The sequence below is a fragment of the Chionomys nivalis genome, chromosome 8, assembly GCF_950005125.1.
Source record: "Chionomys nivalis chromosome 8, mChiNiv1.1, whole genome shotgun sequence".
In the NCBI taxonomy this organism is placed as follows: Eukaryota; Metazoa; Chordata; class Mammalia; order Rodentia; family Cricetidae; genus Chionomys; species Chionomys nivalis.
Genome location: NC_080093.1, coordinates 14,490,985 through 14,508,597, shown reverse-complemented (window position 1 = coordinate 14,508,597; position 17,613 = coordinate 14,490,985). Strand labels below are relative to the sequence as shown.

Sequence of the window (17,613 nt, the reverse complement as noted above, 5' to 3'; positions counted from 1 at the left end):
AATTAACTTGCATTTCTAGGTAATAAACGTGAACTGTGGAGAATTTCCAAGTGTTTTTCCTTTTGTGTGTGTGCTAATGTCACGTGTACTTAGTACTTTTATGAACACATTTAGGGTCATGCTTACCTTCATCAAGTTCCTAGGAGCCCTCTTCCGGTTAGGTGTAAAATCACATTGGATTTGGACTGGATAGATGAGCACTGCCTGCTCTTCCAAAGGTCTTGTGTTCAATTCCCAGCAACCACATGGTGGCTCACAACCATCTGTAATGAGATCTGGTGCCCTCTTCTGGATTGCAGGCAAAACACTGTATACATACTAAATTAAAAAAAAAATCACATTGGTTTTAACTTAGTTTCTCAGGTCTGTCACATAAGTCAAAAAGGGAAAAATACTTCTCAAAGACATTTGAAATACTTATTTATACCTTGGCAGTCAGTGTGTCCTAGTCTGTCCTTTAGCTTGCCTTGAACATCTGATGATCCCCTCCTAAGTGCTGGGATAACAGACATATGTTAAAACATCTTGTTTCTATGGTGCTAGGAAGTGAACCCGGAGCATTGTGAATCTGGGGAAAGCCCTATCTTTTTTTTGTTTTTGTTTTTCGAGACAGGGTTTTTCTGTAGCTTTTTGGTGCCTGTCCTGGAACTAGCTCTTGTAGACCAGGCTGGCCTCGAACTCCCAGAGATCCGCCTGCCTCTGCCTCCTGAGTGCTGGGATTAAAGGCGTGCGCCACCACCGTCTGGCTTAAGCCCTATATTCTGTATGTGGCTATATGTATGTATGGAGGCAATAGGACAGCTTGTGTAACCCTCAGGAATGCCGACCACCTCATTGTCCCGAAGCTCACTAGTTAGCCTAGTCTGGAATCTTTACCATCCCACCAGCCAGCTCCCAAATCTCAACACAGAAACTTCTTAATTATTACAAAGGTTTGGCAGATTGTTTTTAACTAGCTCATGTAACAACCCAGGTTTATTATGTGCTGCCCTAAGGCTCGTTTAACTCATCTACATACTGGTCATCCTGCTTTCTTGCTTGCTCTGTCTCCGCCCTTTTAGTATCCTCTGTGCTTGGAAATCCTGCCTAGCTATTGGCTATTTAGCTTTTTATTAAACCAGAGTGACAGTATTCGGTAGTGGTAGGACACCTTTAATCAGGAGACACAGGGAGTCTGCTCTATAGAGTGAGTTCCAAGACAGTCAGAGAAAGCCTGTCTGTGGGATTAAATGCGTGTGGGGTCTGAACAGCAGCCGGTGCTGGGAGAACTACTGTGGAAAAAGATCCATTCAGCAAAGATAATGCGCGGGAAATCGCAAGTTTTCCCGCCACAGAAGGGAGCGTGACCTCTGACGCAAACGCTCCGCCTTCGTAATGGGCGGCCCACGGGCTCCGCCCTTAGCAGGATGGCGACGCACGTGAGACCGGAAAGACCTTATGGATGTCGTCGCCTGGGTCCGCCTCCAGGTTGAGGGGGAGCCGCCTCGGGAGCCCCACGCTTCCGCTGCGCGCCGCGCGACGTGATGACGACACCGGGCCCGCCCCCTGCCCTGGTCGTGCTTTGGAGTTCCTAAGTCGTGCAGCGTGCGCGACGGTAGTGACGCGTAAGACCGGGAGTATGGCGGATACCGGCTTGCGCCGCGTGGTTCCAAGCGACCTTTATCCCCTCGTGCTCGGCTTTCTGCGTGATAACCAACTTTCGGAGGTGGCCAACAAATTTGCAAAAGCGACAGGCGCTGTGAGTCCTGGGTTTGGTCGCGGACCGGGGTGGGTCGACTCCAAGAATCTCTAGGCCTTGACATGCTTAGGAGGCAAGGAGGAACGGTCTGGGGTCTGTCAGTCTAATGTCCGCGAAGCCTTTCTGCCCCCCTTTCCAAAGCTTGAGGCCTCGGCGTCTCCTCCCACCATGTCTAACTAGCGAGTCTTGCAGCGACGGCAGGCGTGGGTCCCGCGTGGCCCAGGTCATGTGGCTGACAACATACGATGAGCGAGCGCTTGGTCCCGCTGAGAGGGTGCTTCGGTCTTCTGGTGTATTTTTTTGTTGGCCTTACCCTTGGTCGCAAATTAGCCTGAGACTCGACGATAAAGTAATGAAGGCTAGGATTTTATTGTTTTATTTTTGCAAGAGAAGAATTGAATGAGTGTAGGGAGAGGCTACTTTCTGTAGGAGGAGTGAACATCCTTCCCTGCCAGTTTCCACTGAGCGTGGAGCTTTAGGTAGTGGAATAAAACAAATGTAGGCTTTGGCCAGGCTCTGCGATTTTCTACATATATGATCCTGGCAGCCTTCTTTTGTTTGGGACAGATTCTGTGTAGCCCTTGTGTAGGAGAGAACGGCTTTGAACTTCTTCCTCTTGCCTCACCCTCCTGGTTCTGAGATATAAAATGTATTAGGATGTGAACATAGCAGAATGTTATTTACTTTACAGACTTTGTTGTTTTATTTTAGGTTTTTCTTTTTTTTTTCTTTTCTTTTTAGTTTTTCACGACAGGGTTTCTCTGTAACTTTTGGAGCCTGGCCTGGCTCTTGTAGACCAGGCTGGCCTCGAACTCACAGAGATCCGCCTGCTTCTGCCTCCCGAGTGCTGGGATTAAAGGCATGTGCCACCACCACCCCGCTGTTCTTTAGTTTTTCAACAAAGGGATTCTTTGTGTAACCTGGCTGTCCTGGAACTCGCTTTGTAGACCATGTTGTTCCTGACTTACTGGGATTAAAGGTGTGTGCCACCATGTCCAGCTTAATTTACAGAGTTTTGATGCGTGAGATGCACCAAGAGAAAATGCACGAAGTAGTGATCCCATTATAAGTAGACAGTAAGCACGAGATGAGGGACAGCTTTTCGGGCGATTTGAACCCATGTAAGAGCAAGGTGAAATGGACGATGTGAAATGTTTAGAGTCTAGTCAAGGAGAGCTGCAGCATTCATGGAAACACCGTGAGGAACTGTAGACCTGTGGTCTTTTTCCAAGGATGGAACCAAGACTAAGAACTTAGGCTGCTTTTGCTTTGCTTTTATTTTTGAGATAATGTCTCCCTGTGTAACCCTAGCTAGCCTGGAATTTATGTGCTGACTAGACTGGCCTCAAAGACTGTTGGAATTAAAGGCTGCACACCTGGTCTGCGAGTTTTTTTTCCTTCCCCCCCTTGTTTCTGCAGACCTTCCTGGCCTAGAACTTGTTTGATAGGCCTCTTGGCCTTATTGATCCTCCTGCCTTAGATTATGAGAATCTTGGGTTAAGGTGAGGCCTTTTGAGGTTGACTACTTCTTTGTACGAGTAGGATGAGGGGAACTTTGCTGCAAAGGGAAGGGATCAGATCAGTTTCACAAGGGAGTTTCTTTAGCCCGGACAGCCTGGCATGTCAGCTCTTAACTGTTGAGCCATCTAGTGCCCTTTTCTTCTTTTGAACAGGGTTTCTTTGTAACAGCTCTGGCTGTTCTGGCCCTCCTGAAATCACAGAGACCCGCCTGGCTCTGCCTCCTGAGTGATGGGATTAAGGGCACGTGTCACCATTGCATGACTCTTCCTTAAGTCTCCCTCCCTCCTTCCCTCCCTCCTTCCCTCCCTCCTTCCCTCCCTCCTTCCCTCCCTCCCTCCCTCCCTCCCTCCCTCCCTCCCTCCCTCCCTCCTTTTCTCTCTCTCTTTCATACAGGATCTCTATGTAACTGTGCCTGTCCTGGGACTCACTATTTAGACCAAGTTAACTCAAACGCAAGAGATCTTCCTATCTCTCCCTCCCAAGTGCTAGGGTTAAAGGCATGTGCCACCACACCTCGTACCTTTTAAAAAGTCAGTTAATTGGCAGAGGCAGGCGAATCTCTGTGAGTTCGAGACCAGCCTGGTCTACAAGAGCTAGTTCCAGGACAGGCTCCAAAACCACAGAGAAACCCTGTCTCGAAAAACCAAAAAAAAAAAAAAAAAAAAAAAAGTCAGTTGTGGCAGAGGCAGGTGGAGCTCTGTAAGTTCAAGGCCAACCTGGTCTACAAGAACTAGTTCCAGGACAAGCTCCAAAACTACAGAGAAACCCTGCTTCGAAAAAAAAAAAAAGAAAAGAAAAAAGTCGATTAATTAAGCCTGCAGTGGTGAACATTAGTACAGGTGCTCGCAGAGACCAGGAATGTCAGAACTCCCTGGATCTGAAATTAACAGGTAGTTGTGAGTCTCCTGGTGGGTAGTGGAGAACGAGCGCAGGTCCTCTAGAAGAGCAGTGTGTTCTCTTCACCACTTAGCCGTCAATACTAATTTTTTTTTAAATTAATTATTTATTTATTATGTATACAATATTCTGTCTTCTGCAGGCCAGAAGAGGGCACCAGACCTCATTACAGATGGTTGTGAGCCACCATGTGGTTGCTGGGAATTGAACTCAGGACCTTTGGAAGAGCAGGTAGTGCTCTTAACCGCTGAGCCATCTCTCCAGCCCAGCCGTCAATATTCTTTATCGACATTATTAATGCTGAAATCTTTCTAAGACTTTGAAAAGTATGGTTGGAAAGGCTTGGGAGTAGATTATATATCAGAGGAAGCCCATTTTTATGCTCACAGCCAGGTGATATGTAAGTGAACTAAGTTGAGAAAATCTTATACATCCATGTCAAGTTGAGTAAGTAAATAACATATAACTTTTTTTTTTTTTTTTTGAGACAGGGTCTTCTTAGAAAGCCCTGGCTGTCTGTAACTCCATATCCTATAACCAGGCAGGTCTTTTTTTTTTTTTTTTTTTTTTTGGTTTTTTTGAGACAGGGTTTCCCTGTGGTTTTGGAGCCTGTCCTGGAACTCGCTCTTGTAGACCAGGCTGGTCTCGAACTCACAGAGATTCACCTGCTTCTGCCTCCCAAGTGCTGAAATTAAAGGCATGCGCCACCACCGCCCGGCAAGCAGGTCTTGATGAAAGAATAACGTAGAATCATGCCATTTCTTTAATTTGGCCTCTTTTCTTGTAGACACAGCAGGATGCCAATGCTTCTTCCCTCTTGGACATCTATAGCTTCTGGCTCAAGTAAGCTTTCCTTGTTACACTTCGGCTGTTTTCTCCCCTATGTGGGCTGGGCTGTGTTCCCTTTTTTGAGAAAGTTCTGATCCCTTAGAAGTACGCCTGATCTAAATCAATAGGTCCACCAAAGCCCCAAAGCGGAAGTTACAGTCAAATGGACCAGTGACCAAGAAGGCTAAGAAGGAGACTTCGTCCAGTGATAGCAGTGAGGACAGCAGTGAGGAAGAGGACAAAGCCCAAGGACCTCCAGCAAAGAAGGCTGGTAAGGCGCTGCAGGGGTCAGGGGCGGTGCTTCAGGAAGGGCATTTGACGTCTGCCTGCACAGCATAGTGATTCTTGTGGGCGCCTATCCTATTCAGCTGTACCTGCCAAGCGAACCAGTTTGCCTCAGCATGCTGGGAAGGCCGTATCCAAAGCTTCAGAGAGCAGCAGTAGCGAAGAATCCAGCGATGAGGAGGAGGAAGAAGACAACAAAAAGAAGAAGCCTGTCCAGGTTTGCAGCTTTCGTTGTAAAGAATTTGGCAATGAACCTAAACTGGTTATCTAGTCTAGTCTATGGTTGGGGTGGTGGGAGCTGTTCAGTAAACGGTTTCTCTGTATCTTTGGAGCCTGTCCTGGAACTTGCTCTGTAGACCAGGCTGGCCTCAAACTCACAGAGATCCGCCTGCCTCTGTCTCCCGAGTGCTGGGATTAAAGGCCTGTGCCCCCACCACCTGGCTAATTCTGGGGATTTTTGAAGGAGAAGATAAAATTGAGGTCTAGAATGATGGGATCCAAATGTAGGCAGAAATCACCTTTACTCGGGACTGTGTGTTCTTGGGGATATGTAGAGGGCCCGAGAACACAGTTGTTTTGATGGGAGCTATTGACAGGATTGTGAGGAATAGGCCAGTGTTATCGAGTTGTTGAACTTTTTCACTGCTTAGCTCTTTGAGTATTTTATCTTTCTTTTCCTTGCCATTTCAGTGGGTTCTTTTTTTTTTTTTTTTGGTTTTTTGAGATAGGGCTTCTCTGTAGCTTTGGTGCCTGTCCTGGAACTAGCTCTTTTAGACCAGGCTGGCCTCGAACTCCCAGAGATCCGCCTGCCTCTGCCTCCCGAGTGCTGGGATTAAAGGCGTGCGCCACCACCGCCCGGCTTTTTATTTTTCAAGACAGGGATTCTCTGTAGTTTTGGAGCCTGTCCTAGAACTAGCTCTTATAGATCAGACTGGCTCCGAACTCAGAGATCCGCTTGCCTCTGCCTCCTGAGTGCTGGGATTAAAGGTGTGCGCCACCACCGCCTGGCATATTTATTTAGTATGTATACAGTGTTCTGCCTGCACACGAGAAGAGGGCACCAGATCACATTACAGATGGTTGTGAGCCATCTTGTGGTTGCTAGGAATTGAACTCAGGACTTTTGAAAGAATAGCCAGTGCTCTTAACCTCTGAGCCACCTCTCCAGTCCTATTTTGTGGGTTTTTGTTTGAGATAGGGTCTCTCTGTATAGCACTGGCTGTCCTGGAACCTTCTGTGTTGATCAGGCTGACGTTGAACTCAGATCCACCTGTCTAACTCCTACTTGTTTCAGTTAAAGACATTTGCCACCATTTTTGTTTTGCTTTAGCAGAAGGTAGTTAAGCCCCAAGCCAAGGCCGTCAGAACTCCTAAGAAAGCCAAGAGCTCTGAGTCCGAGTCTGACTCAAGCTCGGAGGATGAAACACCGCAGACCCAGAAGCTAAAGACAGTTCCAGCAGCCAAAGCTCAGCTGAAGGCCTCAGCCAAGCCAGGTATTTCTGTCCCCGGGAGGGTAGGCTGTAACCAGTGTCAGATGGGTATGGTTGCCGAATGACAGGTGTTCACCTCCTCTTCGGCCGGTCATGACTGGAAAGGGCTGTCATCTCACCTACCCAGAAAAGGGAAGCAGGAGGAGTGGAAGTATAAGGCGAGCCTAGAAAACCTACTGAGACCCTGTCTCAGAGTTTTAGGAGGGGAATATGAGGCTGGTCATTATTCCAGTACTTGTGATAAGTCTGTGGGAGGGTACTTGCCTCAAATGTGCAAGGCCCTGGGTTTAGTCCTCAATGCTACAGACGTGCGGCAGGCATAGTGTGCTCCTGTAATCCCTGCAGCTGAACTGGAATTGCTGTAATTTAGGGCCAGTTTCAGTTAACTTCCCAAGTTCTGGGCCATCTGAAGAGGGGGAAGAAATCAAAAACAGTTTTATAAAATTTTATGGCTGGGACCAGTATATAAGAAAAGCAGCGGTTTTAGCAAGAAAAACTTTGGTTTTTATTTCTTTTTTGGTTTTTTAATACAAGGTTTCTCTGTAACAGTTCTGTCTGTCCTTGAACTTGCTTTGTACATCAGGCTGGCCTTGAACTCGCTTGCCTCTGCCTCCCAAGTGCTGGGATTAAAGGTGTGCATCACTACCACCTGGCAAGAAAAACTTTTTTTTAAGATTTGCTTTTTGCATAGCAACCCATACCATCCTTGGACTGATTAGTCCTTTTTTACTAAAGGGCTAAGTAGCAATTAAGTTCCAGGTCATCCTGTCTCAGCCTCTTGATAGAATTACAGATACATGGTCATAAAACCCAGGGGGAAGATAGATGACTTTAAAAAGAATTTTTAGGCCGGGCGATGGTGGCGCACGCCTTTAATCCCAGCACTCGGGAGGAGAGGCAGGCGGATCTCTGTGACTTGAGACCAGCCTGGTCTATAAGAGCTAGTTCCAGGACAGGCTCCAAAGTCACAGAGAAACCCTGTCTCGAAAAACAAAACAAAAAAACAAAACAAAAAAAAAAAAGAAGAACTTTTAGCTAGGTATAGTAGTGCATGCCATTAATCTCTGCACTTGGGAGACAGAGGCAAGCAGATCTTCAAGTTCCAGGACAGCCAGACCTATGTGATAAACCGTGTGTGCGTGAGCATGCCCCGTATGAATACAGGGGACTCTGGGACTTGAGCTAGAGGAAGTGCATTAGAGGCTGTTATTAGACCTGCGTGATGTGAGTGCTGGGAACTGCAGTAAATGTTCTTTTTTTTTTTTTTTTTAATATTTATTTATTTATTATGTATACAATATTCTGAAGGCCAGAAGAGGGCACCAGACCCCATTACAGATGGTTGTGAGCCACCATGTGGTTGCTGGGAATTGAACTCAGGACCTTTGGAAGAGCAGGCAATGCTCTTAACCTCTGAGCCATCTCTCCAGCCCCCCAGTAAATGTTCTTAGCTGCTGAGCCATTTCTCCAGCCCCTTAATTTCTATTTTTGAGAGAAAAAAAATTTTTTTAAAGCCCAGGCTGGCCTTGTATTTCATCCTCCTACCTCTGCTTCCAAGTGCTAAGGTTTTGTGTGTGTGTGTGTGTGTGTGTGTTACGCATATTTTGTTTCTTCCTTGGGTAAGGTCAGAACTCACTGTAATCCTGTGGCCTTAAACTTGTGATCTTCCTGCCTCAGGCTATCACATGTGGAACTGATAGGCATTCCTTAGCTCAGCTTAGTGGTACACGCCTCCTCTCAGCCTGAGGTTAGACCCTCAGTCGCAGCTGAGCAGATTCTCAGGCTGGGCTGTGTGTGTGATAAGTACAGGCTGTGTGTTCTTTCCTGCTTTCACTGCTGCCCTTACTCCATAAAACAAGTGTTTCTTATGATGTGGGCTGACTTAGGCTTTACAAGATCTGTGAATAGAGGTTGAAGAGAAAGACTGAGAAAGTGATGTTTAAGTGGCTTATTGTCTGTGAGGTGTATCTGTACTTGTCACAGCGTGCACTGCACATGGAGCTGAAGAGGAGGGACAGCTTAAAGAACTGGTTCTCCTTTTACTGTGTACCCACTAGGCTTCAAGTTCATGCTTGGTGACAAGCGCCTTTATCCACTGAGCCATTTCACTAGCCTTACAATTGCTAGCGACTCTTAACTCTGCTAACAGGAGCTTTTTTGAAGTCTCCCAATTTATCTCAATATGGCTTTGTGTCTCAGGTTCACCAGCGAGAGCACAGCCTAAAGCAGCCAATGGCAAAGCAGCCAGCAGCAGCGACAGCGACAGCAGCAGCAGCGATGACTCTGAGGAGGAGGAGAAGGCAGCAGCACCCCCCAAGGTCAGGAAGTGAAGGAGCTACAGGGTGTCTCTCCGATTGGAGTGACTTGTGGGTTTTGGTTTGTTTGTTTTTATTTATTTATTTTTGCTTGTTTTTCAAGACAGGATTTTTCTGTAGCCCTGACTATCTTGGATGCTATGTAGGCCAGGCTTGTCTCAGACTCCACCCGCCTCCACCTCTCGAGTGCTGGGATCAAAGTCGTGCGCTATTACTTCAGCTTGATTGAATTATTTGGAAAGTTATTTTCCTCTAATTTAAATTTTTCTCTCAGATGCAGACTATACCTAAAAAGCAAGTCGTGGCCAAGGCACCAGTGAAAGTAGCTGCCACCCCTACCCAGAAGAGCTCTAGCAGTGAAGAGTCTTCTAGTGAAGAGGAAGAACAGAAAAAACCCGTGAAGAAAAAACCAGGTGATTGGACACTAGGCATCAGGCTGTCGAATGCGCCTGTGAAACGGTCCTCATGGCCCAGCAACTAAGAGTGACACACTGCTAGAGATTCTGCTGAAAGGGAGTAAGCCCTGTTTCTAGGTAGAGAGAACCAAAGAATTTAAGTACTCACTTTATTTTGTGGTGCTAAGGATTAAACCTAGGACTTTATGCATGTTAGGCAGGTTTTGTTCTTAAAAGATACAATCCTGTGTGCATAATTTATTATTTCTGTTACCTGTCTGTTTTAAAGATTTATTTATTTATTATGGGTACAGCACTCTGCCTGCAAATATACCTACAATCCAGAAGAGGGCACCATATCTCATTAAGATGGTTGTGAGCCACCATGTGATTGCTGGGAAATGAACTCAGGACCTCCAGAAGAATAGCCATGTTTATTTGAAATATTTGAGGCCCAGGCTAACCTCAAATTCACAGTATTCTTCCTACCTTAGCCTTATGAATGTCAGAATTACAGGCATGAACCACCGTGCCTAACTAATGCATGTTTCAAAACTATTCTACCTTTTAAAAGGTCCTTACAGTTCAGTCCCACCACCTTCTGTTCCTTTGCAAAAGAAGTCCTTGGGAACCCAGTCTCCAAAGAAAGCTGTCGTGCAGAAACAGCCTGCAGAAAGCAGTGAGGACAGCAGTGAGGAGTCTGGTGAGTTCCAGGATGCGGTGGAACTAAGGGATGGGGCGAGGAACACAGAAAAATACTCTGCACCTCTGTTGCTTTTGAGTGATGTAAGAGAAAGCTCAGGACTGTGTAAATTGTTACGTTATTTCCATTGCTTTCCTGGTTGGCTTGCAATTCTGGACCTTTCCTAATGTCACAAGTTCTCCCCAGATTCAAGTTCCGAGGAGGAGAAAAAAACCCCTGCTAAAGCAGTTGTCTCCAAGACACCTGCCAAACCAACTCCAGTGAAGAAGAAAGCAGAGAGCTCTTCAGACAGCTCGGGTAATGCTGCTCAACCCTGGGGTCCCTGGGATACTCATTGTATTGGGGTTCCTCTGAATTTGTTTTTAGGGAGCTGTTCATCTGTCCTCTTATCTAGATTCTGACAGTTCTGAGGATGAAGCTCCTGCCAAGCCAGTCAGTACCACCAAGAATTCCTTAAGCAAGTCAGCTGTCACTCCCAAGCCATCTGCAGCTAAGGCAGCTGTAACTCCTAAGCAACCTGCAGGTAGTGGCCAGAAACCTCAGACCAGAAAGGCTGACAGCAGCTCCAGCGAGGAGCAGAGCAGCTCCAGCGAGGAGGAGACGACAAAGAAAGCTGTGACAACCCCGAAGCCCAAGGTTACTGCTAAAGCAGCACCATCTCTGCCCGCCAAACAGGCTCCTCAGGCTGCGGACAGCAGCTCTGACTCAGATAGTTCCAGCAGTGATGAAGAGGAGAAGACACCTAAGCCTCCAGCTAAGAAGGCAGCAGGAGGTGGAACCGCATCCAAACCAGCAGCTGTGAAGAAAGCAGCAGCCAAGAGCAGCAGCTCCTCAGAAGACTCCAGTGAGGAGGAGGAGGAGGAGAAGCCCAAGAGCAAGGGCACTGCTAAACCACAGGCCAGCAAGGCCAATGGCACTCCAGCTTCTCAGAACGGAAAAGCAGACAGGGAAAGCGAGGAGGAGGAGGAAGAAGAAGAGGAAGAGCCGAAAAAGGCGGCAGTGTCGGCTTCCAAGTCAGGTCTATATCTGTAGGGTCACCCCCTGGGTTTTATCCTCCATTACTGGGTATACTCAGGGGGAAGGTAGACAGGGAGATGTTTGCCCCCTGACTTTTGAGTCTGGCTATTGTTTTGCAGGTTCAGGAAAGAAACGAAAGCAGAATGAGACAGCGGAAGAAGCAGAGACTCCTCAAGCTAAGAAAGTTAAGCTCCAGACTCCAAACACCTTTCCAAAAAGGAAGAAAGTACGCTGCTCCATAGTGTCCTCACAATACGCCCTTAAACCTTGACAGTTGGGCCTGACACCACGGGGCTGTCAGTCAGCACCATATCTTCTGCTTCGTTCTCTAGGCAGAAAAAAGGGCATCGTCCCCATTCCGAAGGGTCAGGGAAGAGGAGATTGAGGTGGACTCACGAGTAGCAGACAATTCCTTTGATGCCAAGGTGAGGGGTGTTGGCTGCTCGGGACCTGGGAGAGAAGGGCAGTTGGGTTTAGGTTGCTGGAACCTCATGGATTCAGATTGCCTTGAAGGGACAGTAGGGGAGGTGACAGGGCTTTGGTGTTGTCTTCTGTGTATTAACCTCTCATTGTTTACCAGCGAGGGGCAGCTGGAGACTGGGGTGAGCGAGCCAATCAGGTCCTGAAGTTCACCAAAGGCAAGTCCTTCCGACATGAAAAAACGAAGAAAAAGCGGGGCAGCTACCGGGGAGGCTCCATCTCTGTCCAGGTCAATTCTGTCAAGTTTGATAGCGAGTGACCTGTGGCCATCTTAGAAAAGGAAGGTGATATTGAGAGACTGGCCCGTCACCTCCACTGGACCAGAGACTCGGTGTTGTTAGGGGAGGGTCTCACAGCAAGGATGTTTTGAGCAGACCCTGACGTCGTTACAGTCTCCAGACCTTTTGTGTTCCACTTTTATGTGGGTTTGTTTTTGAGTGTTGTCATTGCCTTCCTGTTCTGGGGGTCTTCATACTGAGAAGTTTTATATTTTATATTAAATGATTTCGTACAGATTTTTGTTGTGATTTTCAGAAGTCAGTTCTACAGATTCAAGTCTTAGCTATTGCCTAAGACATAGCAAAATGTCATATGGTAAAGACTGGGCGGTGGTGGCGCACACCTTTAATCCCAGCACTCGGGAGGCAGAGGCAGGTGGATCTCTGTGAGTTCAAGGCCAGCCTGGTCTACAAGAGCTAGTTCCAGGATAGGCTCCAAAACTACAGAAAAACCCTGTCTCGTAAAACCAAAAAAAAAATAGTTTCTCCCTGGAGGATTCTACTCACGTGAGTGCACATGTCCACATTTAACCCTTCCTTTCCTCAAAAAGCAGAAAATGGTGGGCACTGACTCACTGGGTGAGATTGATGCTTTCAGAAGCCAGCATGGATCTACCAGTTTTTGGGGATAAAATTGCTGTTCTTGGAATATAACAGCCTATAAAATTGATAGGCAGTGGTGGCGCACACCTTTAATCCCAGCACTTGGGGGACAGAGGCAGGTAGATCTCTGAGTTTCAGGACAGCCAGGGCTACACAGAAACCCTGTCTGGGGTGGGAGTTAACAGGCAGAATTTTGTGTGGTGTGAATATAAGTGTCTTGAGTATTTTGTTTTTAGTAGTTAATATTACATGTTTACAGTTCATCTTGGTTTTAATTTCAGAGCAAGCTTTTCTGATATTGAAAGGCATTTTCAACAACTTGACTATTACTGCTGTGTATTCTAAGTTCATGACTGTATTTGATTGTTTTTAACATCGTCACAAACTGAATGACAATGCTTAATTACTTCTGTCTTGGTAACAGTGGTGACATGAAATTGGTGTAATTAATTTCTGCATGGTTGAAAACCACCGGTCAAGGAAATGGAAATGATGGATTCAAATATAAAATCCTCAGCCCCCAGTATCTAGTAGGTTCAGTGGGCACATCCACGGGAAAGTTGTGAGGCGTGAAGGACCTTACAGAGACAGGCTGGAGAACAGGGGGGTTGGCGGCATCTGAATTTATCATTTTGTCTTGGGTGGTACCTGGGAGTGATTGTGTCTTGTTTAAGTTGGTCTTCTGGACTAATTGTTAGTACCTTAGCTGTGGAGTTACTGATGCAGACTAATGGGTACCGCTGGGAGGCATATCTTGGATAGTGCGCTTGCCGAGCATCCATGAGACCCTAGTTTGATCCCTGACACTTTAAGTAAATACACAAATGAGCAGAGAGATTCCTGGGCCAAGGAAGTAGACGATAAAGACTTGGAATGAGACCATTGACAGAGCTCAGCCGGCATGAGGGAGGGAAGGAAGATCTGACGTGAGGACAGGCCCAGGTTTCACGGATGAAGAGGAAGATGTCAAGAACGGCCTTCCGTGTTCAGTTCCACAGTCACCTGATAACTTGTTAGAGCTGGTTTTCTGTGACAGAGAATGTGCTCATGTCTGCGTGGTCAGAGCTGTGTGGCTCGCTACAAAACAATAAACTGGATGCTTTATGATGTCCTGAGTTATTTTTGTGAGTGTAAGGCCTCAGCTCTACACAGCAGAACGAGGGGCAGGTTTGGGACCTGTTGAGAGTTCATTACAGAGGTTTCTTGGCAGCAGTTTGCCAGATCCTACCCACACTTCTCAGTACGGTTGCTAGGCTCAGCTACTGCACGGTTCAGTTGGGAATTCACAAGATGGCCTATAAACCAAACCTAGCCTGTGCTTTTTGCATTTGCATCTAGGGGTTAAATGATTTTTACATTAAAATGTCAGCACTTAGGAGGTAGAGGCCAGCCTGGTCTATAGAGCAAGAACCAGTATAGCCAGGGCTACACAGAGAAACCCTGTCGCACAAAAAGAAGAAAAAGCCTTATTTTGGTCTGGGTGTAGTACTGTAGACTTCTAATTCCAGGCTAGCCTAGTCTACACAGAAAGTTCCAGGTTATACAATACTACATAGTGAGACCCTATTTCAAGAAAATACAGCCGGCGCCTTTAATCCCAGCACTTGGGAGGCAGAGGCAGGCGGATCTCTGTGAGTTTGAGACCAGCCTGGTCTACAAGAGCTAGTTCCAGGACAGGCTCCAAAACCACAGAGAAATTCTGTCTCGAAAAACCAGGAAAAAAAAAAAAAGAAAGAAAATACAGCCGGGCGGTAGTGTCGTACCCCATTAATCCCAGGACTGAGAAGACAGAGGCAGGTGGATCTTTGAGGTCAACCAATCTACAGAGTGAGTTCCAAGACAGCCAGGGCTACATAGTGAAACTTTGTCTTGAAAAAACAACTTAGGGTCCTCTTCCCTTACATCATGACTAGTCTGACTATGGAACTTTAATTTTTTTTTATTTTTAGTTTATGTACATTGGTGTTTTGACTGAACGTATGTGTGAGGGTTTTGATCCATTCGAACTGGAGTAACATAGTTGTGAGCTGGGAAGTAGACCCAGGTCCTGCAGAAGAGCAGCCAGTGCTCTTGACCACTGACCCATCTCCAGCCCCTATAAAACCTTTTTTAAAATTCCACTTATTGGAGCTGGACAGATGGATCAATAGTTTAAAGCAGCACTTACTGCTTTTGTAGAGGAACCACGTGGCGAATGGTTCACAACCCCAGTTCCAGAGGATCCAAAGCCCTATTCTGACCTTGGGTACCAGGCGTGAATATGGTGCACATACATATATGAAGTTTGTGGGTGGATGGGTGGGACACTGCAGTAGTGCACATGCCACACAGCAGCTATGAGTCAGTTTTTCCACCATGTGGGTCCTGGTGATTGGGTCTTCAGGCTTAGGCAAGGTGTCTTTAATTAGCCACACTTTTTTTTTTTTAAAGACTGGGTCTAGACTAATCGTGGTGTCGCACACTTGTCTACAAAACTTACGACAGGATCTCATGTAACTCAGGCCTCACTGTAGCTGAGAATGACTGAACTTTTTTCCAGAGTTCTGGGATTAGAGTGCAATGTACCACGTCTTATGTGGTGCTGGAGATCAAAGCCAACTACTCATGAACAGTAGTAGGTTAGCACCCCACCAGCTGAGTCATGTTCTCAGCCCCAGAATAATACTCTTGACCCAGGGAAACAATTATTCTAAAGGTGAGTTTTCAGAATTGCAGCTCTGAAGTACCTCTTACACTTATGCAGTTACTGAAGAGGCCAGTAGGTGGCGCTCTTACCCACCGCATAGGAAGCCTGTTCTTTTTTTTTTTTTTTTTTTTTTTTTTTTTTTTTTTTGGTTTTTCGAGACAGGGTTTCTCTGTGGTTTTTGGAGCCTGTCCTGGAACTAGCTCTTGTAGACCAGGCTGGTCTCGAACTCACAGAGATCCGCCTGCCTCTGCCTCCCGAGTGCTGGGATTAAAGGCGTGCGCCACCACCGCCCGGCAGGAAGCCTGTTCTTGCTGTGAGCTAAATACAGAGTAAGACTGATCTTAGTTGCAGCTGTTTCTGGAGGGTACCAAAAGGCAGTCTGGCCTATGGGATCATCTGTCACCTGAAAGCCAGCTGCAAGCAATGTGGCTTGTAAAAGCCAAGACTCCTGTGGAACCCTGCCACCCACCCAAGTGAAGGAATAAGGAGGGAAAAGCGATATAAAGAGTATAAAGTCAGGCGGTGGTGGCACACACCTTTAATCCCAGCACTCAGAAGGTAGAGGCGGGTCATCTCTGAGTTCCAGGATAGCCAGGGCTACACAGAGAAACCCTGTCTCAAAAACGACAACAAAAAAGTATAAAGATAGATACAGAGGGAATATTGGTTGCCTTCATGGATGGCTAAGAGTTGTGTTTAGGAAGTGAGAAAGGCAGCTTTCAGGAAATAAGCAATGTACTCTATCCTGAACTGAACAGGATATATATATATGATCCCACTAAAGATGGTTGTGAGCCACCATGTGGTTGCTGGGAATTGAACTCAGGACCATTGGAAGAGCAATCCGTGCTCTGAACTACTGAGCCATCTCTCCAGCCCCCTCCTTCGATCTTCTTACCTTTGGTGAAGTGTTCGTAGTAGACATAAGCTCATTCAGCGGCTGTGCCTGCCCATTCAGGCTCTCAGCATCAGAAGCTACAGTGCTCCCTGGCTGGCTGCTCTCCGCAGGAACTAGATCACATAGGCACAGAGGTGACCCGTAGGACTCCGAACTCACCTCAGGCTAAGCAGCTGTCAAACTCAGAGACTGAGTCCTTGAAATTCCTCCTGGGTGTAGCTCTGCCACTGTTACTGCTTCTCCTCCTTAGGGACTCCATAGATCACTGGGTTCTCACCTGTCCTCTGCCACCCTTTAATCCAGTTCCTCATGTTGCGGTGACCCCCAACCATGAAATTATTTTGTGGCTACTTCATAACTGTAATTTACATGAACCGTAATGTAAATATATGATATATGACCCCTGTTGGGGTCGCGACCTTCCACACTGCTATATAGGTCCCAAGCATGATCTATTGATGTGTATGCACAGAACTTTTGGGGCCAGCATCCACCACATCAGACCTACCTGGGGAGCTCCTTGTTGCCAGGATGGCAGTGTTCACAAAGCGGGGAGAGCCGCTGCATACAAGGCAACAGTCAGCAGCCCTGGGGTCATTTACCACTCGAAGATGCAGCTGCTTGGATCTGGTTCATGAGGCTTTCATGAGTGAAGTCAGAGTGGCTCCAGTGGATGGAATTCCTGGAGGGGATAACAGTGACATCTTTCTTTCACAGCTTTCTCTCTTTCTTTCTTTCTTTCTTTCTTTCTTTCTTTCTTTCTTTCTTTCTTTCTTTCTTTCTTTCTCTCATCAGTCTTCCTTCCTTCCTTAATCAATCTTTCTTTCTTTCTTTCTTTCTTTCTTTCTTTCTTTCTTTCTTTCTTTCTTTCTTTCTTTCTTCCTCTCTTTCTTGTTTTTCGAGACAAAATTTCTCTGTGTACCTTTGGAGCCTGTCCTGGAACTAGCTCTTGTAGACCAGGCTGGCCTCAAACTCACAGAGACCCGCCTGCCTCTGCCTCCTGAGTGCTGGGATTAAAGGTGTGCGCCACCACCGCCCAGTCTTCAGAGTTTTAATGGATATGTCATCACTTTTTCTTTTGTAGATATGCTCGTCTATCAGGAAGTCAAGATGGGTGCCGGTGGAGGGGGGCTCCTGCCACGCAAAATTTGAAGATAACCCTTCTACTTTATTTGTATCAAGGGCTGTGCACCCTGCAGTTTCTCTTTAAGTGACCAAACAAGAACAATGATGTGTGGTTCTCTTCCTGGGTAGCACAGAAAGGCTTTTGTTTTGTTCATTTCTGTTTAAGGTGGTGCCGTTTCCTTGGGACAAGTGAGATGAGGCAAGCCATGAAACATGAAAAAATATGTTTACACGTTGGGTTGATTTTATTTTTTGACCTAGATATAACCTAAAGCTTTCTGGGTTTACTCTTTGGATTGCAGATCTTGTAGTCAGCTTCAGTGGTCATTCTTTCGATTCTGTCTACATTGGGAA

The 17,613-nt window shown here is 46.6% G+C and overlaps 1 protein-coding gene across 4 annotated transcripts; it reads left to right on the top strand.

Moving 5' to 3' along the window:
• The first annotated feature begins 1,547 nt into the window (after window positions 1–1,547).
• Window positions 1,548–13,657, top strand: Nolc1 (nucleolar and coiled-body phosphoprotein 1). Of its 4 annotated transcripts, none has more exons than XM_057779522.1 (13): window positions 1,548–1,738; window positions 4,944–4,999; window positions 5,113–5,255; window positions 5,353–5,486; window positions 6,603–6,762; window positions 8,959–9,077; window positions 9,355–9,487; window positions 10,044–10,172; window positions 10,359–10,469; window positions 10,567–11,190; window positions 11,309–11,415; window positions 11,522–11,614; window positions 11,770–13,657. In XM_057779522.1, the coding sequence occupies exons 1-13, from the start codon at window positions 1,619–1,621 to the stop codon at window positions 11,926–11,928; spliced, it is 2,088 nt and encodes a 695-aa protein (XP_057635505.1). In that variant the 5' UTR covers window positions 1,548–1,618; the 3' UTR covers window positions 11,929–13,657. The 4 variants fall into 4 exon arrangements, with proteins under 4 accessions (XP_057635505.1, XP_057635503.1, XP_057635504.1 ...); XM_057779520.1 differs by having other exon boundaries at window positions 9,349–9,487; XM_057779521.1 differs by having other exon boundaries at window positions 6,600–6,762.
• The last annotated feature ends 3,956 nt before the right edge of the window (window positions 13,658–17,613 follow it).